Source organism: Solea senegalensis, linkage group LG12 (assembly GCF_019176455.1).
Source record: "Solea senegalensis isolate Sse05_10M linkage group LG12, IFAPA_SoseM_1, whole genome shotgun sequence".
NCBI classification, from domain to species: Eukaryota; Metazoa; Chordata; class Actinopteri; order Pleuronectiformes; family Soleidae; genus Solea; species Solea senegalensis.
In genome coordinates, this window is record NC_058032.1 from 2,658,657 (window position 1) to 2,679,270 (window position 20,614).

General features: G+C 39.9%; 1 protein-coding gene across 4 annotated transcripts in view; it reads right to left on the minus strand.

Moving 5' to 3' along the window:
• Window positions 1–20,614, minus strand: part of gria2b (glutamate receptor, ionotropic, AMPA 2b) — a 38,547-nt gene that overhangs the window by 6,990 nt on the left and 10,943 nt on the right. For all 4 annotated transcript variants that reach the window (XR_006361404.1, XM_044039812.1, XM_044039813.1 and 1 more), the window contains 10 exons: window positions 11,706–11,945; window positions 6,287–6,483; window positions 4,900–4,953; window positions 4,648–4,806; window positions 3,486–3,653; window positions 1,991–2,095; window positions 1,758–1,865; window positions 1,293–1,499; window positions 829–1,196; window positions 1–13 (listed from right to left, as the gene is read on the minus strand). The exon at window positions 1–13 is cut by the window's left edge and continues 186 nt beyond it. Coding sequence is in view for 3 of the 4 variants with exons in the window: in XM_044039812.1 (XP_043895747.1) it covers window positions 1–13; window positions 829–1,196; window positions 1,293–1,499; window positions 1,758–1,865; window positions 1,991–2,095; window positions 3,486–3,653; window positions 4,648–4,806; window positions 4,900–4,953; window positions 6,287–6,483; window positions 11,706–11,945 (1,619 nt within the window). In the remaining variant the exon portion in view is untranslated. The remainder of the gene's footprint in view (window positions 14–828; window positions 1,197–1,292; window positions 1,500–1,757; window positions 1,866–1,990; window positions 2,096–3,485; window positions 3,654–4,647; window positions 4,807–4,899; window positions 4,954–6,286; window positions 6,484–11,705; window positions 11,946–20,614) is intronic.

Here is a 20,614-nt window from a genome sequence, read left to right on the forward strand (position 1 = left end):
CCCAGACAGAGATCTGTTGAATGAAAGACAGGAAGAGAAGCACAACTTTTAATTTCATCGTGTCTGTCTGTGGTATCAGCAAAGGCATTTTGTCTTTGGTGAGATGAACCCTTTGCTCTGGGTTGACGCGACACATTACCACATCAGACTTCGTAATAAGACAAAGGAAAAGCATTGATTTGATTACACATACCAAAACTATGTTGTAATTTTGGAAAAGGTCCATTCTGTAGAGTTTTAATAATGTGCCTGAATGTGACGAAAAACCAAACGACAGCAACATGTCCACCGCATTTATAAACAGTATATATACATATATATATACTGTATATATATATATATATATATATATATGTATATACACACAAGTACATATATCTGACTCCTGAGTTGCATACTGATGTGTTTCTACTAACTTACTTCCCAAGTCTCGTCAAGTCAATTTCATTTACAAAGCCCCACATCACAAACAGAATTTGCCTCGGAGCAATGCAAAACTGAACCTCAATGTTTTGCCAGTAATAAGAAGATAACAAAGATATAACTAAGTCAGAAAGGTTTATTGAACGTATAGTGGACATTTTAGGTTATTGGATTTCGAGGATCAGCTGTATTGTCAAACCTGGCTAAAGCTGTTCTTTGTCAACACCAAGAAAACAAGTGTATAACCTGCAGAGTGTCCAACACTGCCATCAATCAATACTATTGTGGGTAAAATCACAATTTGTTAACTGAAGGTGCAAAAAAAAACATCTTCACATATTTGAATTCCAAGTAATAACCCATGAAGATTCAGCATCATGATTGTAGATTTTGTTTTTGACCTACCTAGGTGAGATGTCACAGCCTTGTCGCATGAAGGCTCCGAGAGAAAACCACAGGCTGTTGAATATGCCAAACTCGTTGGTGGACTCATTAGTCTGGATTTGCCCGTCCTCGTACTCCTCGGTGTGCCACTCATATGGGCTGAATCGGCTTACGAGGAACAGCACGACACTGACACCGATGTAGGCAAAAACGATACACATCCAGATCTCATAGGCAAGTGGGTCCAGGAAAGAGAAAACTCCTGGCTTTGATTTTTGAGGCTTCTTGATCATGATGGAGATTCCAAGAGACATAAAGGGTTTGGAGAAGTCGATGACCTCCTCTCGCACCAAAGTGATCGTCAGAGGAGCCACAGCGATATCTGCTTTCTACAACAACAAAAAGACAGGAAAACAAACTCAGTAACTAAAATAAGATCGGTTACTTAATATGTCAAAACAGCCTTGAATCAATCAAAAACTCACCCCGTACACCAACTCTCCAACCATCCCATTCCAGATTTTGGTCTCTGCATCTCTGGCTCCATATTTCCCATCCCCCACTATTTTCAGTTGATATTTGAAGCCACAGTGTTTGGCTATCTCCGCAGCCAGATCTACACAGTAACCCTCGTAGCGTTCATTGTCTACAAAAAGGTCAGCATTCTTTTTCAGCATTACATACGGAGCTTCCTGGAGGACAGAGTAGAAGGCAAGAAAACATTGTTCAGCACAGGAGGTTTGAATAACAAAAGAGTCAAAGCAGCTTCAAAGGAACAGGTTTCACACTGGGCTGACAGATCATTATGAATACATGGGGGGTTCTAAACAAAAGCATACACTCTTTGAAGAAATAAGAAGCCATGGTATCATCCTGGCTGCCAATCTAAACGCACAATTCTTAAGAGGATTGCTTAAGTATGGTATGCAATCATAGATTAGAGTATTTACCAAGATGGTGGTGACAATCACAGTTTTGTTTTCCATTCCTGTCGATTCATTTGCAAAGACGTCTGATTTGGTTACAGCCATTCTGTCCACCTCATTCCAGTACCCGATCTGTTAGTATAAGAAAGAACAAGAAAACAAACACACAAAAAAATCATTGATGTTGACGACATTTGCAATTCAAAACCATCCTCTGTTAAACTTTGTTGCATACAAGAGGTTCATCAGTTACTTACCTTTACCGGACCATTGGTCTTTAACTCCATGACGTTCACTGAGTAGTTCACTCTCTTGCCATGTTGATCAAACTGGATGTTCCCTGTCAGGCCTTCCACCCGAACCTCAGAGGAAGAAAATGTGAATGTTACCAGAAGGGAAGGAGATTAACAGCAAATGACGACAAAAAATATGCTCCATACTATCGAACACTGTCTCTTTTGCTACAGCAGCTTCTTAAAGAGTGAGTGTATTCCAGGAACAGTGGGAACAGCGTGGCGTGATCAATCAAAAGAAATCGTGACATTATTCTAACCTGGACGCTTATTGAATGCCAACTGTGAAGAGGTGATCAATAAAGACAACCAGCAGCCCATAATCGTCCTAATTTCCTTTAAAGCATTTAAGTAAGCAGCACGACATCACACACCTGCTCAGTTCACCCCACTTTAACAATCTTGGGATATGTGTCTTAGTCATTTCTATTGGCTGTAATGAGGCAATAAGGATGTAAGGGTTATTTACATTTGGGATTATTTCAGTTTTTCCAAAATGTGTCAACACATTTTGATAAACTTTGGCTACATTTCATTCAACCCTAACCACAAATGAAAGACTACATGTATACACTACTTTGTCAAAGCTCCACAGATCTCTCACAAAATGAGACACAGCACTCCAAACCACACTCTATCTACTCACAACTGATTCATTCCACATCAATAATCCACACAGATACAATATGCTAGTCACCATCACTTTGGTCCTTGCTAAATGTTGGAGATTAACGCATGTTTTCAGGATTTTTAAGACTTTTGAACTGACCTACAGTACAGTTTGATTCCTGAGTTGGATGCCGTGCTCATGACACTCTGACCAATCAGTGGCTGGCAGTCTGTCGACGTCACCATTTTGGTATCACTCATCTCACTTGGAACCTCGCCAGAGCAGGTACTAAAAAAAGCACCAGGTACCAGATATTATCCATAACTGTCTCCCACCAGAGATCCAATACTTTCCTATTTTGTTGAGAACAGGGCCAAACTGTTAACTCAACACGAATCAGAGTCTGATTCACATGCCTGTAGGAGAGCAAAAGTTTTCAGAATACCCAAAGGTCAGAGATTTTATTGACATTTGTTTTGAGTTGTTCTTGGCTTAAAAGGCTTAACTTTGCTACACTTTTTCATTTTTTATTTCAAGTTTAGAATCTGCAGCTACAATCTGAAAAACCTCAAAGAAAAACAAAAAAATCCACTTTGGCTCTGCTGTCAGGCTTCATTTCTCAGCAGGAGTGAAGCTAATTTTGCCTTGCATCAAAGCTCAGAGGACAGTGTGTTACCCTCTGAAGAGCAGCTGTGAGTATAACAGTGTGCATGCGCATGCATCGCGAAAAGTCTTCAGTGGAACTCTGTGAAGTACTCTCTGTCTTTGTGGGCATTTGGGCATGTCTTTGTGGAAGATTTTCAGTTACCGTGGCGATAAGTCTTGATCTGTGCATGGTCTGTGTGTTACCTGTTTCAGTGCCCGCTCAATCTCCACACCCTGAGCCCAGGGCACAGCAGGGTTCGCCAGACAGTCACCGTTGTTGGCCCGCCGGGTGAAGTCAATGCGTTGCTTGTGCAGGTAGCGGAAAGCCTCGGTCATCACTTGCACGGAGTCGTAGGTCAATGCGGACGTGTACTAGAACAGAACGATGGGAGAGGATTGTTGGAACTCAGTGCCAATAATGTTGAGAACAACAAACACCATGAAAAGACCAACATAACAGTTTTTCTGATCAGTGCTGCCCAAACCAAAGTATTAAATGCATCAATGAGGTTTCCCCGTTTGCACTGGGTTACAAATTCCCTCAGAGTTCATTTCATATGCAGTACTTAATCCTTAGTGAGTATAATTGTAAGTATGATTTGTTGTATTTTAGTATGTCTGAATGTGTGTACCTTCTTTATACCGCAGACAATGTGGATTCCACAGAAAATGGACCACTGTGACAATAAAGTCTTTCCAAAAAAACAAACAAAGGTATACAGCAGGAATTGATATGATATATGTACGAGAGCCACAGATACAGTGGTTCGGCGAACCCTCCATTTGAGCAAAAACACTAAATCTGTGGGGTCTCACAAAGCAAGAATAAGATGTTTTGCAGGTGACATTGTGACTTGACTTGACTGCTGCCATTATTTCAAGCAATCAACGCAGGAACAGTCAAGTCTGTGCCTCGGATGAGATATGGAGCCTTCGCCTAGATCTTTAGTCTTTAGGGACAAATTAATTGACTGAAAAAACTATAACCTCCACTCCTAAAAGTGAAGATGACAAACATGAGGCAGTTTGAGAAAAAAAGTTGTGAACCACAGACACAGAGCACCACTTACTTCTCCTGCTCATTATCCTCCTCATTATTTTGCCATCTCATTTTAAACGAGAGAGAATACTATGTGTCTGGGATTATTATTTTGGAGAAATAAAAAGTAGAACAACAGACTCTGGGAGTGGGAGGTGTGAACTGTCAATCGACCCTCAAGTGGAGGAAAGAGCGACTGAAAATGGACGGATGGATGGACTTTTAAGAGTATAACAATAATGTACACACTATGTTCATGGGAGTTACAAACACAATCGAGGCACATTGAAGTACTTACTGATCTCAGGTTTATGTGCTTGAACTCACCCTAATTTTACTGTCAGCACCAGGATACTCCTTTTCCTCCAGGGCCTCCCATCTCTGGTCAAACTTGGACACCAAAGGATCCTCAAAGTCAACAATCTGAAAGCCTGACACGTTGGCACCACCATATTGGATTTTTGACAGATCTCCATCAATGAAACCCTGAAAACACAAAAAATGTACAATTTATTGTCTTAATGATAATTACATACCAATAAATGAAACATAATTTGTGTTCATGCATTTTAAACTTACCAGATTGGCTATAATGTAGTGGTAGCCTTTAACATGTCTGCCAATTGTGATGACCTGTATTTACGAGAGACACAAACAAGTCTTAATCAAACAAGACACTTCATAAAAAGTTATGAACCCCATTTGATGCTTTTATGGACCAAGGATGTGACATTTAAAGAAATGTAACGGTCAAAAACATTAAAATATCCAGGCACATATCCAAATCTGTTATATTGAGACGTTATAATTTGTCGATCTCATGGCTGACAGCTGCCGCCATTATCGCTGAATAAAAATCCTGTGGTATTCACAGTCACAAATGCTGCTAAACAGAGATATCCAATTTCATAACCACTTTCCTTATCAGTAGAGCGACAGACAAAAAGGAAGAAAATGAGAGAAATATCTCAGCTATATTCCATTTCACTACCTAACATAAATGACACACCTGAAACTAATCCCACGGCTTGAGTGGCACCTCCGTTTGTCAGGGCTGCTACTAGAAGAATATTTGAATAATAATGCCCTGTATTTGGTATGTAAATATCTTTGAAATAAAAAAAAAAATCATCTGTATTTTCCCAGATAAACTATAGCACAGCAGCTGCAGCCACTGATTTAAATCAGCATTCAGTTAAACAGATGTTGGTATGCTCTAAATGTTTATTGATAAGTCTCTCCCGTGGGTATGAGGTGGAGTTAAAAATAACCTGTTTTGCACTTAATTGCAGTTTTGTTTACATCCCAAATGAACAATTAGGTTAATTGTTACAGTGCCCATCTACATCTGTTAGCCTGTCGATTCCATGTGGATCTTCTGTAAATATATTTTTGGAACCCTACAGAGACTTTTAACCTAATTAATTACATTTAAGGCTGAATAAACATACACTTTATTTGTGTGTAGATATTTCTGTGTGGGAAATAATTGAATTGACTGATTTTTACAATTCTTCTTTTTTGTGCATGTTTGACTGTTCATGTCACAGTCCAAGGTTATGTCGTCATTCTTTCACATGCTGTGTCGTATCTTATTTGGCTGGACTCAAACACAATAGAAAACACAAAAACCAGCATCACATTTGGTGTGTTTTCAATAAAAGTAGTTCAGTCTCAGTCGGTAGATGAGACACTTCTGCTGAAACTACTAAAACACCTAGTCTGTTTTAACCTCTTGGGTTAACATGACATGAGGGCACAATATCAGGCACGCAAACAATGCTATAGTATTTAATTTCTCTGCACTACACACCTTTGAGAACTGAATGAAACCATTATAGGGTTATAACATGTTTGTTTTGAGCCAAGCTAATTCTTCCAATCAAGAAAACTAAATCCACAAACAACATTAAAATGATGACGCCTATCATGACCAGAAAAACAAATGGACTACTTTACACTGTACCTGGTCCATGATGTCTTTTACTTTGTCCTGTTCACAGTCCAGGATCACCCTCCTCTCCTTCTTGTTCTCCAGGTCTTGGAAGAGTGAGCGGTAAGCCTCGTCTTTTCTCTCATCTTTCAGGTTGCCGACGTTGATGGCTGTTACCTGCCACTTCTTCTCTGCCGCTGTGTCCAAAACAACCTGTAGGGTTGTCAAGCCTGAGGGAGGAGGAAAGGTGGAATTAAATGCAAAGTGCAAATGAAGACACATGGATGAACACTTTTTTGTTGTAGATTGGCCTCTTTCTTCTTCTTCTTCAAACTGAGGAGGAGGTTTTTACAGGAACTTGGTGTCTCATCAAGATGAGTCACGGGTGTGCTGGCATGACCCTGACCAACATGTGGGCGAAAAGTGAGTCTTTTCACTATTCACTTGACTGCAGCGTTTTCTACTGCTACTTTGTGACTCCAGTGTTGCATGCAATTTTGCCAATTTCTGAACAATTTATTTCATCACAGTACATAAGGTCATCATCTTCATACTCGTTAAAATGTGTAACGAACAGTTTCAAGGTAAAAGCACTAGATGTGGACAAACAGAAGGTTTGAACATCTCTGAAAAATATGATAACTATCCACCAAGCCACCACGCCAACAAGTGCCTCCACAAATTGTGTTGAGGTTCTGTAAGTGGAAGTTCACAGACGTCACCTGCAATCAGGCACCTCCTTGACAATACAAGCTGTTAATCACACCAATCATATGTGCCATGTTTTATTGACCTGACCGTAGTAATTGAGACCATTAACTCCACAGGAAAACGTTTACTGACATTATAAATCAAGTGAGAAATGGGCAAATTTTCTCATTGGGGTTCATTCAAACTGAGTCACCACTGGTGGAAATATCACATATATATATATATATATATATATATATATATATATATATATATATATATATATATATATACATATTACTATATAGTACTATGTAAGATCTATGGTCTACCAGTGAGGTACATCCTGGACATGACACCAGTTCTGTAACAACTTACCAAACCTAATGTAATGCATTCGAAAACAGAACAAGGACTTAAGTAGACATTTGTAAGCTACTTTGTAAGTGGCACTTTGCAAAGTGTTGAGTGACCAAAATGGTCTGGGGGGGAAAAAAGTGTCAGGATTTTATTCTCATGTCACACCTGTAGTTCAACTGTCAAACCCCCACTTGTCTTCTCAATTATATCCATAGGGACATTTCATGATGAACATATTGAAGTTGTGTGGTTACATGGCGGTGACTGGAAGTTTTCGCGGGGGGCATTAATTGAAAATGGTGTGTAACTAATTAAGTTTTATCAACATTGCTTTATCAAGCAATGTTTGTACTCAGAAAGTTATACAACACATAGCAGGTGTCCATCATTCGAAAGTGCAGTCCGTCTCCATGCAAATCCATTACTTTTATTCCTATCACCCTCTCTATCTAGTTTCACGGCTGAATCTGTGCTATTATTGATCCCTGGTCTGCAGAGGGCAGTTAGAGCGTGGTTTGATAAAAGGGTTTGAGTGTTTCATTTCGCCTTACCACAGCGAAGTGAATTACAGATGTAATCAATTTCATGCAACACTTGGGTGGTTTTATGATGTGTGGAGGAAAACGGTGGCTTGCAGTTTTATCTGAATGTGCCGTACATCATAATTACAGTAAGGTCATTGTGCTCTGGTTAAATGTGATTGTTTGATCAATGCTTATTAAATGAGATAATTGGAAGTGAGAGTGATTTGTGAATGACTGTAATGCAGGGGCATCAGCAGATGATTAAGGTGAATGTTGATTCTGCATTGAATTATGTTTTTGATAACTGACTCGGAGATGAACATGGGGTGAAGCTGTCGTCGTGTCTACTGCAACGCAATGCACAAGACGTCCGTGATTTCAAGTAGCTTGCTTTCCAGCTTTACATTAATACTCATAGCTTTTTAGTTCAAATGAAAGAAACAAAAAACATTTGTGCTCAAGTAGGCCAGACAATATTCATATCAACATTTTATTTATTCTTCTTTAGGTAAATGATGGTATTGACCCAACTATGATTGAAAATGTCAAACATACAATAGATGAAGTTAATAAAGAATGTGTGGGCAAAGTGTTTGACATGTGCAATCAATCACTTGTATTGCATGATGTCAGAATGTCATACTTACTTATTAGCAGATATTACCAAATGATGCATCGCCCTATACCTCCTGTAATGACACACTTTCTACAGTCTGCTGCATATCAATCATGACATTACTTGTCCAACTCTGTAATGAACCTTATACAACTTTACAATAACACAACTTGAGAGTCGGCTCCACTGAGTTAGAGACACACCTGCTTTATTATCGCCTCTGTTTCGGCAGAAGCACATTATGTCATATTCGAACAGACACAGAAATACCACGACACTGGAGAGCAAGGATGCAAAATGACCTCACATTTACCTTTACATTGCCCTAGATTTAAAGGGTCACTGGAGAATAAGGAGACATGAACGACTTTGCAGTGAAACATTGTGTTATTCAGGTAGTCGACAAAAGAGAGGAGTTGTTCATATGGGATGGGAACAGTTTAGCAAGTGCAGGAGATTATTTCTTCTCTTTCAGTGATCACACATGCGTCTGGCATTTACTGTAAAAGTTCAACTTCATGCTCAGTGATCAAAAAACATCTCAATGAATTGATGTATGTCTCAGCATTTGCATAATATTATGCAAAACTTTTCAAATGAGGCAAGAGGGATGCTCATAAATAATGCATAGAGCGAAGCAGTTGGGTAAATGGAGCTCCACTTTAGCCATAATCCCTTTGCTTTAACATATTGTTTTCTATAACTCAACGTTTTCTGCAACATTATTCCCGCAGGGGAAGGCTACTTGTCCACTTCCTGCATAATTGCAACATAATACCTAAAATAAATTGGTAAGTGCTGTAGTTATAGGCTTTAATTATTTATTTATGTAATGTAAAATGAGGAACAACATTTCCACATTTGAGTTAAATAATTTAAATCAGCAAATCATTTTAGCCATTAGGAATAAGGGCTATTTGCTTATTACCTATTGTGTGGCCCTGATGTTTTGACATTCGTTAACTTAAATTACATTTTAGCTGCCTAATGTACAGTCAGTAAAATGTGCTCACAGTTTTGGGTGTAACTTGCTGTTCTAGAGACGATAAATGATTCTATGAACAGCTACTCTGGCTCAGTGGAAACAAGCTGTAAAAACACTATAGATCTTTGAGTACCACTTGATGAATGTAATATTCAATATTCACCGTTAAACCTGTAGTTATGGGAGTCCTTACAGGGTGAAGCTGACTATTGGCAAGACTACATATCTACATATGTACACCAAACATGACAGCCACTGAAAAGCAGCTGTCTTTCCATTCAACTGTCGCTTCCATTTTAAGCGACTTCCTCCACAGAGCTCCCTGGGGCAAAAGTCATTGGATGCCATTACAAGATACCCCCCCCCCCATCTGATCTAGAAAACTACTACAAGCATGGTTGTTGACAGATTTTTCCTCTACGTCCATTGGTCTTGAAAGTGGGAGGTGACTTAACCCTTTCCTTACTCGCCTCGACATTACTTAACTGACAGACTGACAACTCTATCTGCTCCTCTCCTAAGACATCCACCCCCACATCCCTGCATCATTAACCAACCTGCTCAGTCACTGACAATCTCCCTTTCTCTCCATCTCTCTCCACACTTTGGTTGCCATGGGAATGAGTGGTGGATCACACTGACCTAATTAGACAGTCATGCGATGATGAAATATGCACGACAGACTCTTAAGTGCCATCGCGAACGTACAGTAGCGACAGCGGGTCAGCATGAGGACAGTCGGAGCCAGCTGGTGGAAACCTGGTACCTGATCTCTGAGAAGACTGAGCTGTCAGTCAGAGGTAGCAGAGCAGACTTAGCTTGGATGAAGATGTGGGGCTGGTGACGGTGGTGGGGGGATGTACTATAGATGGCTGAGGAGTATGTAAATGAGAGGGGGAAATTGTGTATGTGTATGTGTAGGCAGAGAGTTTTGGCACTACACTGTCTAAAACACTAGTGCATTACTCACTCCCATTAACCTTATTTAAATATTCTTGTTGGGAATTCACAAGGTATCATTCAGGTTTGATATTATTTGTTATGCAATCCATATCCAACTCTTTGTGTTTGCATAAAAAGCAGCCCAAAGCATCCCTCTGTAAGGCAATACGAGAGAAACAAACGTGGGGGGAATGGAAGAAGATTATGGTACCAGGTACTGTATCATTCAGTCTTTTCACACATTACTTTCTTAAGTGATACCAAAGCTCCCCTTTCCTACAAGATAACAATAAAAACCGTCAATGGTTTTCCTTTTATAACTGGAGCCTAAAAAAGGGGAGGTACTTAAGTATTTAACGTGAAAGCCAAACATCCCTTTGTTAGGCAAGAAGATAGGAGTTGATACTATGATTCCACTGTAACTAGATTCTGGTGAGGTCTTAATTATATTCTTTCATTGCAGTAACCGTATTAAAATAGAAAGAAACGCTATCTGAGCAGGAGATCTTCCTTTTAAGCCCCAGATAGTCCCTCTGTGCTGCAGGAGGCAGCGTTATCCTCCGAGGGTACACGTCACCAGATCTTAATTAGCAGACAATGGTATGACTTAGAATGACAAAGCAAAGTGCGATCACACAGAGGAAACAACTGTGTTGCCTTTTTTTTTATGGAATGATTTACAGTCCGTGATATGCAGACATTCTGTCAGTTTCTCTAAAAAGAAAAAGCAGTGCAATCCGTTGTCTAACAATGCCAACAATGAAGAGAAAGCTGCGCTAAAAAAAATCTAACATTATTCAGCATTATCAGTGTTGAATAGAATAATCATCGATGTAGGGGATCAGAGAGTAGAAAAAGAATAGATTTGAATATAATAAGTCTGGATATTAGATTCACAGATGGGATCATTTTTCAGTTTTGACTTCCTTGCAGAAATTCATACTCTGATCTTATCCAGGATTGTAATTACAGGTGCGCACGTACAGCCCATAAAAAGGGAGAACATTGCTGTGCGTGTGTTTTAATGAGCAGACTGATGAAGGCAGTTCCATCACAGACAGATGGTTGTTAACACTGACCAGAGAATCACCAGTCGGGATCCATCCTTGTATGTGTGACCGTTTGATTGTGAGGCATCATGTGACTACTCAGACGACGTCAACCTCAACAAGTCTTTAAAATGTTCAATATTCAACTGCATATATATTACATCTTTATAATAAAGTTATTATAAGCCATTTCAGCCATAGTCTCCCAGTTCAGTCGTCAAGCTAAACATCTCAACAATGGAATAAAGAATAAGTCTTTCGAAAGTATCATGTGTTAGCATCTTACCTCGATCGCTGTCGTACAGGTAGGCAAACTTGTCCCACTTGTAGTACTCGATAAGACTGAGGAGGGGCCCCTTGATATCGGGCCTCATTTGGATGATGAACTGCTGATTCCCGTCCAGAGGGAAGCTGGGCGTGATGAAGGAGACATGGAGCGTCCCACAAAATGACGTGATGGTGTTGACGGACTTTTTGTCGTAGAATCCAAAAATGGCGTACACTCCTCTCGAGAACTGTGAACAGACTGAAGCAGAGGACAGAGTTAGGATGCGTTAGAGTGTGAAGGTCTCAACACACTCGCCATAACTCACAACAATGCACGCATGCAAGACCTTCATTGCCGTCCTTTAGTGCACATTAGTGCAACATACAGCTGTTGAGGGACATCTTTTTCCAGTTTCGGTTTCCGCTGATTAATGGAAGAGCTTCCTGTAACGTCTGCACAGGGAATGCTTGCACTCAACAGTAACAGATCCACTGAACACCAGTCGCTAGGTAAAACTTTTATGAGACGCCGTGAAAATAAGTGGCATTGAGAAATTCACCAGAGCGGTACATTCATTCTTCATATAGAATATTCATCAGTGCCTATACCATGTCTTCTTTTTAACTTCTCCACTGAGAAAACCATTCCAGGCTTCTCATATGAAAAACATGGGGATGAGCATATGTGGAATGCTATGGGATAGTGCTCAGATATCTCCATTGTACATTTATGCTGCATAAAGTTCCAGTATGCTTCATTTAGGAAAAATTGGACATATTAGCCATCGGTATGTTCGTACAAGTGTATAACCACATTAAACCGCATTTGACTGACCGTTTTAAAGCATTAAGCATTCATATCTCTCTACAACCCTAAAGGGACACAGCAAGCAGAAGCATGCGACTTGATTTTTGAAGCGGAAGCTTATTACTTTTAATAACAAAGACAAACAACATCCTCTGTAGAATGTGAAGGCCACTGTAGTTAACTGACATGCTGCACTCTCACCAATTCTTATCTACCTGACCTAATCACAGTTTGCAACATACGCTGAAATAAACAATAAGTGCACAGTGTAACTGCAATCATCCATTTTCATATTGATTCTCTATATACATGTTTTTACTATCTCTCAGCCTCTGGGCCAGGGTTGTCAAAGAATATTGGAATTAAATTCATTAAATGACGCCAGTTGTCTACGTGATAATCACACAAAAGTCATCTGCTTACGTTATATTGTATCATCTTATCATGTACGTTACTTTGTTTATTTGTATTTATATTGTGCTATGTTTCCTTTTCATTTTAATAAGAGAACTGTCTCGATGAAATTGCTGACTTAACAAGACTTTACACTGACTTTTACTGCAAAGATGATATAAATCACAAGAGCGGGAGTTCTTAGGTTGAGGATGAACATCATTCTAATCTCTGTGTGACGACCAATCACATTTGCTATATGCACCTAGCATGTGCGAGGGCAGGTTTATTTCCATTACACACCGTCATACTGTTGACTCTGCGAAATCACATTTGTTCAATCATTCATGATCCATACTTGTGCACATGCAGCACCTTTGCTGGCCTCTAACATTGATTATGCAGAGACCAGGAACTGGAACTGTGGACTGCTGGTAAACACAGCCCTAAAAGTCGGAGTAATCCTGCGACTGCAGGCTTTTTCTCAAACACAGTATCTGGGTCAGCAGATTGGCATGTTACTTGTAAATGTGTATTGATCAAATGTAAGTTAATCAGGCTTATTGACTCGGACATATGTGCCCCTCCAAAGTAATTCATCTAATGAGTCATTTCCTCCTCCTCCACAGATGTAACTGGCAAAAGGAAGTGGAATCCAAACCTTGGATATTAACTGGATTGGTGTAAGCACTTTAGGCTCCGTGCCATTTCAGCAGTGGCAACAATCCTTGATAAACTGAAAACATTAAGACATTTTGGGGGTAGAAAGAACGTCTGTTATGGTTTTGGCAACATGGGAGTCAGGATAGGGTGTTAACAAATTCACACTGAGGGTTTGCTCTATAGTCTTTGTGTTAGGATGTGACAATTTGGACAATTTGGTACTTGCAGCCGTTTTCTTGTACTGCTGAGTAGAGACCAGTTTCCTTCATGAAACGTTGGGTTACTATTTACACAGGCTCATTAAACGTTGTCTTTTGGCAAATTAACATTCTACACTATACACTATACAACTAATATGAACCTTAGGAAATTCAATTTGACTAAAGCTCAGGTTTAGAGACTTCAGAGGAGTGATGTTGAATAGTCATTCTGTCTCAAGTAGATAAGTTTCAGTTTTTCTGCAAAGACAATGGCCCAGTTATAACACTGGTAATGCTTCTGTTAATTCCTCACTTCCACATCCTCACATCCAACTATTTGTGGATAATAAAGACAAAATATAGACAATTTGGCATATAAGAAGAAACAAGGTTTTGGCCTTACTTTGTTACATACCAATTATGTTATAACTGTTGTGTACCAAGTGACACAATGTACAAAAGGTGATTTTTCTTGGAGTCAAAGAGTTTGTTACCCATTTACTTTAAACTTGAGTTTTCTATCCTGTGTGAAGTCTTCAAAACATTCACCCTTTAATCAAAAGCCAGCCTTTCCCATCCTCGAGGCTATACTTCAGCCTCTGCTGCCTTTTCATGCCTCAAAGTTCCAGAACACGCAGAGATAATCAACAACAAGGCAAAATAAGCGTAGGAGGAGGGAAGGCCAGGTTTCATCTACTGCCAATATTCATGTGCTTCCAAAATCTCAACCGGCCACATCGACTTTTACTCATGGTGATCCATCAGTGTCTGGCACTGTTCCTGGCCACAGAGGGATCAGACTTCACTGATCTTAAATGGGGACAAACAGAAACTGTATCATCTGTTAACTGTCTCAATCTCACTGGAAAATGATTTTATACAATTCAGCAAAGACACAGATACATCGGGTTAGGTTACAAGTCACGACGCTCTGTTCATGGTTAGTAGCTGAGTGCACTGTGCAGAGTCTGACGCGCACGATTGAAAACGATAAATGAGTGAAAAAAAACTAGAAAATGTTGTGCTAATTCGTCGGACCATAGGTCACACAGGTCGACCTCCGTTCAGCATCATTTGCCCTTTACATCACAACCGATTTATCACTTTAACGAAGCAAAATAACATACTTCGATCATCTCGTACCCTCATCCTTTGTAAATGAAGTATAACTTTCCCTGCAGCACATTTTCAGCCACAGTTATTGATGTATTGACTTTTGAATGAACCTAAAATATTGAACGGTGATACACTCTTTAGCCTCATTAGCCCTTCTCTTTACAACAATAAAACACAACAAGATACCACCGATCTGTGCATTTATGACCCTGAACTGACCAGATTTTATATCCTTTTGTCTAAAGTTTCCTGCAAAAATAAAAATATGGCCACCATAAGCAGCTCTGAAAACTAGAAGACTGGTTATTCAAAAACATTTTATCTTTCTTCTGTTCCATTTTTTTCATTAAAAATAATGGAAATATACTAATAATGCTGCAACATTATAATTCCATATAAAAATGTTGTATATCCATTATTCCATATCCTCTGTGTCACACTTGACGACCTGTCCTTGATTTCCTTGTTGCAACGCCCAACAAAGATGGCGACGAAAGCTAACATTTGTTTTTTCTCAAAGTCTGCCTCGGATTAAAACTCTCTGAGCTTGTGCTAAGAGACTGGATATTCCCACAACTGTGCCACAGTTTATGCCAGAACAAATAATCTGAGCACATTATTATTACCAGACATGATCACCTATAATCATTTTCTCCATACAACCGCAGTTCAAAGATTCCGTTTGCTGTGGAGTGCGACAACAAAAGAATAACGAGCAATAGGTTTTGTTTTGTTTTTTTATCAAATGGGTGAGACATCAACATGTGCTCGTTCAAGAAGGAACTGAGAAATGTTTAATTACAGAAGAAAAGCCAGCCACAAACTGTAACTCCTAGAAACAGTGAGGATTGTTGGGGGGAAAAAGCCATTAAGCCTCTGTCACATTTGACTGCTTTTCAATGAAACCAGGGAGTTTTCAGAAATCCCCACATGAGCAGAGAGAAAGAGCTTAAAGCCTGGGTAACTTTATTTTTCCTGGTGTTGAGGAGGTCATCCTAATTTGGCACCGTAAGCAAAACTCTAAACCGGCGTTTGAATATTTTAGGTGTTAAGTCTGTAAACGGTGGCGTGAATTTTACATTTTTCTGTTGAACAAGATTAAATGGGGGGAAAAAAAATCCAGTTTCCTTAATCTGGGGAATGTTTGGGTAAGATAAACACACTCGTGATTTGGGGAATATGTAATCCTAACATTGTTGTTACACACAATAGTGCATAGTACATAACACTGGTTGTGTGTGTGCATGTGCTTGTGTGTGATTTGTCCTTGTTTGGTTATCAGTGTGTGAGCTGGTTTTGCACTAAATCCCTTTTGAAAATGTTTAATTCTTTCATCTACAAACCAGCAATGTGACAGAAATGAGAGCCTGTGAACAAGAATACACACTTTTCTGAAGATGAAGAGCAAACTGCCGTGATCCTTTTTACTGTACTGTCTTTAAAATAATGTCAGCACTTTCTGCACAAGAAAAACTGCCACGATCATAAATTACTTGGGATTTACATAAAAAAAAAAAGAAGCGGGAGCGTGACAGCCACGGCCCTGCCTTTACATCAATACATCTTCAATTACACTTTTATTGGAAGTAAATATGTGTGAATGCTGAAATGCTTTAGGGGCTTTTAATTTGAAATGATACAGGATGTGTGTATGAGTGGAACGAGGTGAGGCCCAATTATGCTTATGTTACCTGCTGCATTTGAGGTCAATAAAACCCTTAGGTTGCTTTTGTTAATAGACTTGACTTAGGGTTAGATAGTTTGTGGTATATTTATAATGCATGGGCGCTCGTTACACAGTATGAGGTGATCAGAAGAATCTAAAGCGGCTCATTACCATGACGATGTTAAATCTGTCGCAGCAGTGACTCTGGCTCTGACTTTCACCTTCCAAAGAGAAGGTTTTACCCTGTGAAATATATATAGCTGTCCCAATTAGCTGGTCTCATTTTCGCCACCGTGGCACTAAAGGCATCTCCGCCACCGCAGAACTGTTATTACATTATTACTAAATCAAATACTGAACGTGCAAAAAAAAAACAATGAATGTGGTACTCAAAACCCAGACATTTACAATTAGCTTCAATTACAATAAAAATGATAATAAAAGTCATGTCTGTAAAATGTGCTCAGTCGGGGAGTTAGCTACACGGGAATGGATTTGAAGTACAGCTGCTGAGGAGGATTATGATAAAAGTCGTCAATGTATTCCTATTTCCAGGGTGCGCTGGCGTAAAGGCAGAGACAGACATTAATATTTCAAGGGACTCAACAAAACAACTGCTAAAACAAGTTTACAAATGTGTAGTTAAGGTTTGACAGATCATGCCGTATAATCAGCCGTGTAATCCTTAACACCAGGGGTGGACAAAATATCTGATATTTAATAGACAACCAGCAAAGACAACTGTGTACCTGAGAAAAGATGAGTCAGTTTAACACACATGTCTCACCCTCCACAACAAACCTGCTCTCACAAAACAGACAAAGCCTCTGGACTTTAAGAGGGTTTAATGAAAAACGGATCCGTCACCAGTTAGCACAACAGCTTAAAGCAAAAGTGTCACTGATGTAGTTACTGCAACGTTGACCTTGTGCAGTTTACCGCCCAAAACCTGGACTGACTAAACGCTTTACCTCTGTTAAAACATCACATGCAGCATCAGTGATGAAACCACTACTATAGTCCAAGTTGCTTGCTTTATAGACTCAAATTGCCAGATCTGCTCCATTAGTTGTTGTTTTTTTCCAGTAAAACTTACTTTATTCAACTTATAATCACAAATTGATGGACTTTGAGTAGACTGGACGTGCACCAACATCGTTCTTAAAGCAAATCATTTTGTAGAAATCCAATTACAACTCAAAGCCTGCAAGGTAATGGGATAGCCGGTACACTGTATGTATCAAAGGGGACATTAAAGCGGTTGCTCAGGTGACATCCAAAGTGCAAATAAAGAGAATCTGGCTCAGGCCCTCCAAACATATAGCATAATGAATGTACTTAAAAAGCTTTTACTCTAATGTCTGTGTAGATTTCCATTCGTCCAAGTCATTGTTATCCAAAACACATTGAGTCGGCACCAACGGGACTGCGAGGTTTATTCTAACAGCTAAATAATTTGAAAAGAAGGGTCTTTGTCAGGACTACATTCATTCTACAACTTACAAAACATGTAACGGATCATCATTAAAACAGCGGACGGAACTCACCAGAATCCCTGTGGACATTATAAACGCTAAGTCACTGTAAATCAGTGCTTTTCCACTCGCTCTTACTTATACACATCTAACCCAGGCATCAAACATCATTCACACATTGCTGACACATGTGTCAAAAGCAATTTCAGCTTCAGGGTCTTGCCCAAGGACTCTTGGGCAACACGTGGACTGGGGGGAGCTGGGGATCAAACTGCTGACCTTCTGGTAAGAGAGCAACCTCCTGAGCCCTATTCCTGTTTTTATTCCACAGCGTTCCAAGGACGCGAGGTCTGTCTACGCCTCCTGTTTATACAAAGTAAATAGAGATAATTTTCATCTTTTTCTTCATGTGCCTCTATCAAAACATTCTTCAGGCACCAGCTGAATTCCTATATCCACAGGATTTCCACCAGATTATGAAAGACTGAGTGTGTTCAGTCAGGCTGGAACCTGCAACACTTAGCAAAGCAAAATATTTATTAATAACCTTATCAAATTTATGGAGCGCACACAGCATTTTAATGGCTTTGTCTGCAGCACCATAAAGGCACGATCTGGTTTCATTCCCTCTGTAGACGGTTGCCAGGGTAACATATCTCAGCCATGTTCTATCTTCCCTCCTCCAGAATATAATAACCTCAACACATCATTATATGTAGTTTCCTCTTTTGCTTTGTTTTTCCGTCTTCTTGAAAGCAAAAGAATAAAAGTTACCATAAATACGACATGTAGAAACTGCCCTGAAAATGTAAAGGCTTATAAAATGTTTATGTCTTTTAACGTTTGAATAAACCCAACTTGTGCTAATTATAATTTTTTTCATTGGCAGAGTGGGGCGTGTGTATGCAGAGGACGGCGCTGAATGCTGTTGCCTGGGTGACGACGCGCAGTCACGCTCTTGAGTGGCCGACAGGAAGACTTCTGGGAGGTGTCACTGTGGGCCAGTGAGGCACACTGGGAAGTGTTTTTGTCTGCCTTTGAGCTGCTCTTCCGGCAGCTGGTCTCGGGAAGAACAGTGCTGCTCAGTTCTTATCAACGTCTGACTCTCCTCCTCCCTTCTCCTCCCTCTGTCTCCTTTCTTTCTCCCTCGATATTTTGTTCACTGACCTGTTTCCTGGAGGCTTTCAGTCGGCCGTGGATGAAGAATGTAGGTTTCTGAAGAGCAGAATCTGATGAATGCTCTCTATAATGCTCTCTATGTAAGGCTTGGTATGTGGCCACCACAATGACCAAGTCATCATTTCAGCTCTGCTTCTTCTTGTTTTCTATGCACTCCTCAATGTGTTTGCATGTATCTAAAAAGGAGGGGGACGTGACTCCATGGGGAGCTTAAGAAACAGCTCGGAAAAACTCCTCTACACCAGATCCTGACCAGGAAGAATCACTACTTTTCTTGTTGCTATGGCAGTTACCACTAAACCACCAATGTACTGAACGTCCCTCAGTACAACAGACTCTTAAATGATGGTATTTAGTTGTTGAAAATGTATGGAACGGTATATGAATGTCATGCTCATTCCCGCTAAGAAGTTAAATGGGTTTTCTCAGCATTTTCAACCACCTTCTTTAACGAGTGCAATATAAACATTCACTGTGTGGCTCCTTCAGCGATGTTGCTGTCACATTTCAACCTATATCTCTTATATAACTTATATCAACGTCCCACCGACGTAATTCACCTGAAACCTGAAGTCTGGAGCCTGTCGAGTGAACCCTGGCCTGGAGGTTTTAGATGTTGCTCAGCTCCAACACACCTGATTCAAATGATGGCTCGTTATCAGGCTTCTGCAGAGCTCCATAACGAGCTGACGAGCGTTGGAATCAGGTGTGTTGGAGCGGGGCAGAGAGCAGGCTTCCCCTGGGAAACACTGCAACAGATAGTCAAGTGATTAAGAGACAGAAAGACACTCCTTGCATGTAGAGATCGATGTTTGTAGATGTTAAAGCACAACACGTAGGTGCAAATAATTCAATTAATGACGACTGAGTTCCATTTAGCTGCTATAGATTAAGGGTGGACACAATCTTACATGGACAAGCTGATTTTATCAATATAACACATGTCATTTAATTGGTAAAATCAATGTCATATTATTTATTTTTAGAATAGTGCATGTAACTTTTATACTCATGGTCAAGTCTGTTACGCAACAAAAGGTTTCACTACAGGATAGAGAGGTCTGGGGTTACAAACATCTCAAAATAAATATTAGACCTGTTCTCAGGACTAATTGGAGCATTCTGCAGCATATATTATGCACACGCTTAAGCAGACCGGATAGTTCAAAGACAAACTGGTATTGATCGCGTAGGAGAAACCTGGTTAAGTCACTGCTCTTCTTACAAAGAGATTTCACAAGATGCCTTGATCTAATTTGTGGCTTCGTCGCAGTAGAAAAGAGGGAAGCACTGCTCTGCTTTGTCCACGGCAAAGTAATTCATCCCATGAAGCACAACACGGAATTATTTGGCCTTATTGATTGTGCAAAGCTGACCCATACATCACAAGCGGCTACGCTGTTCAAATTCCATCTGCCTCCTGTAATA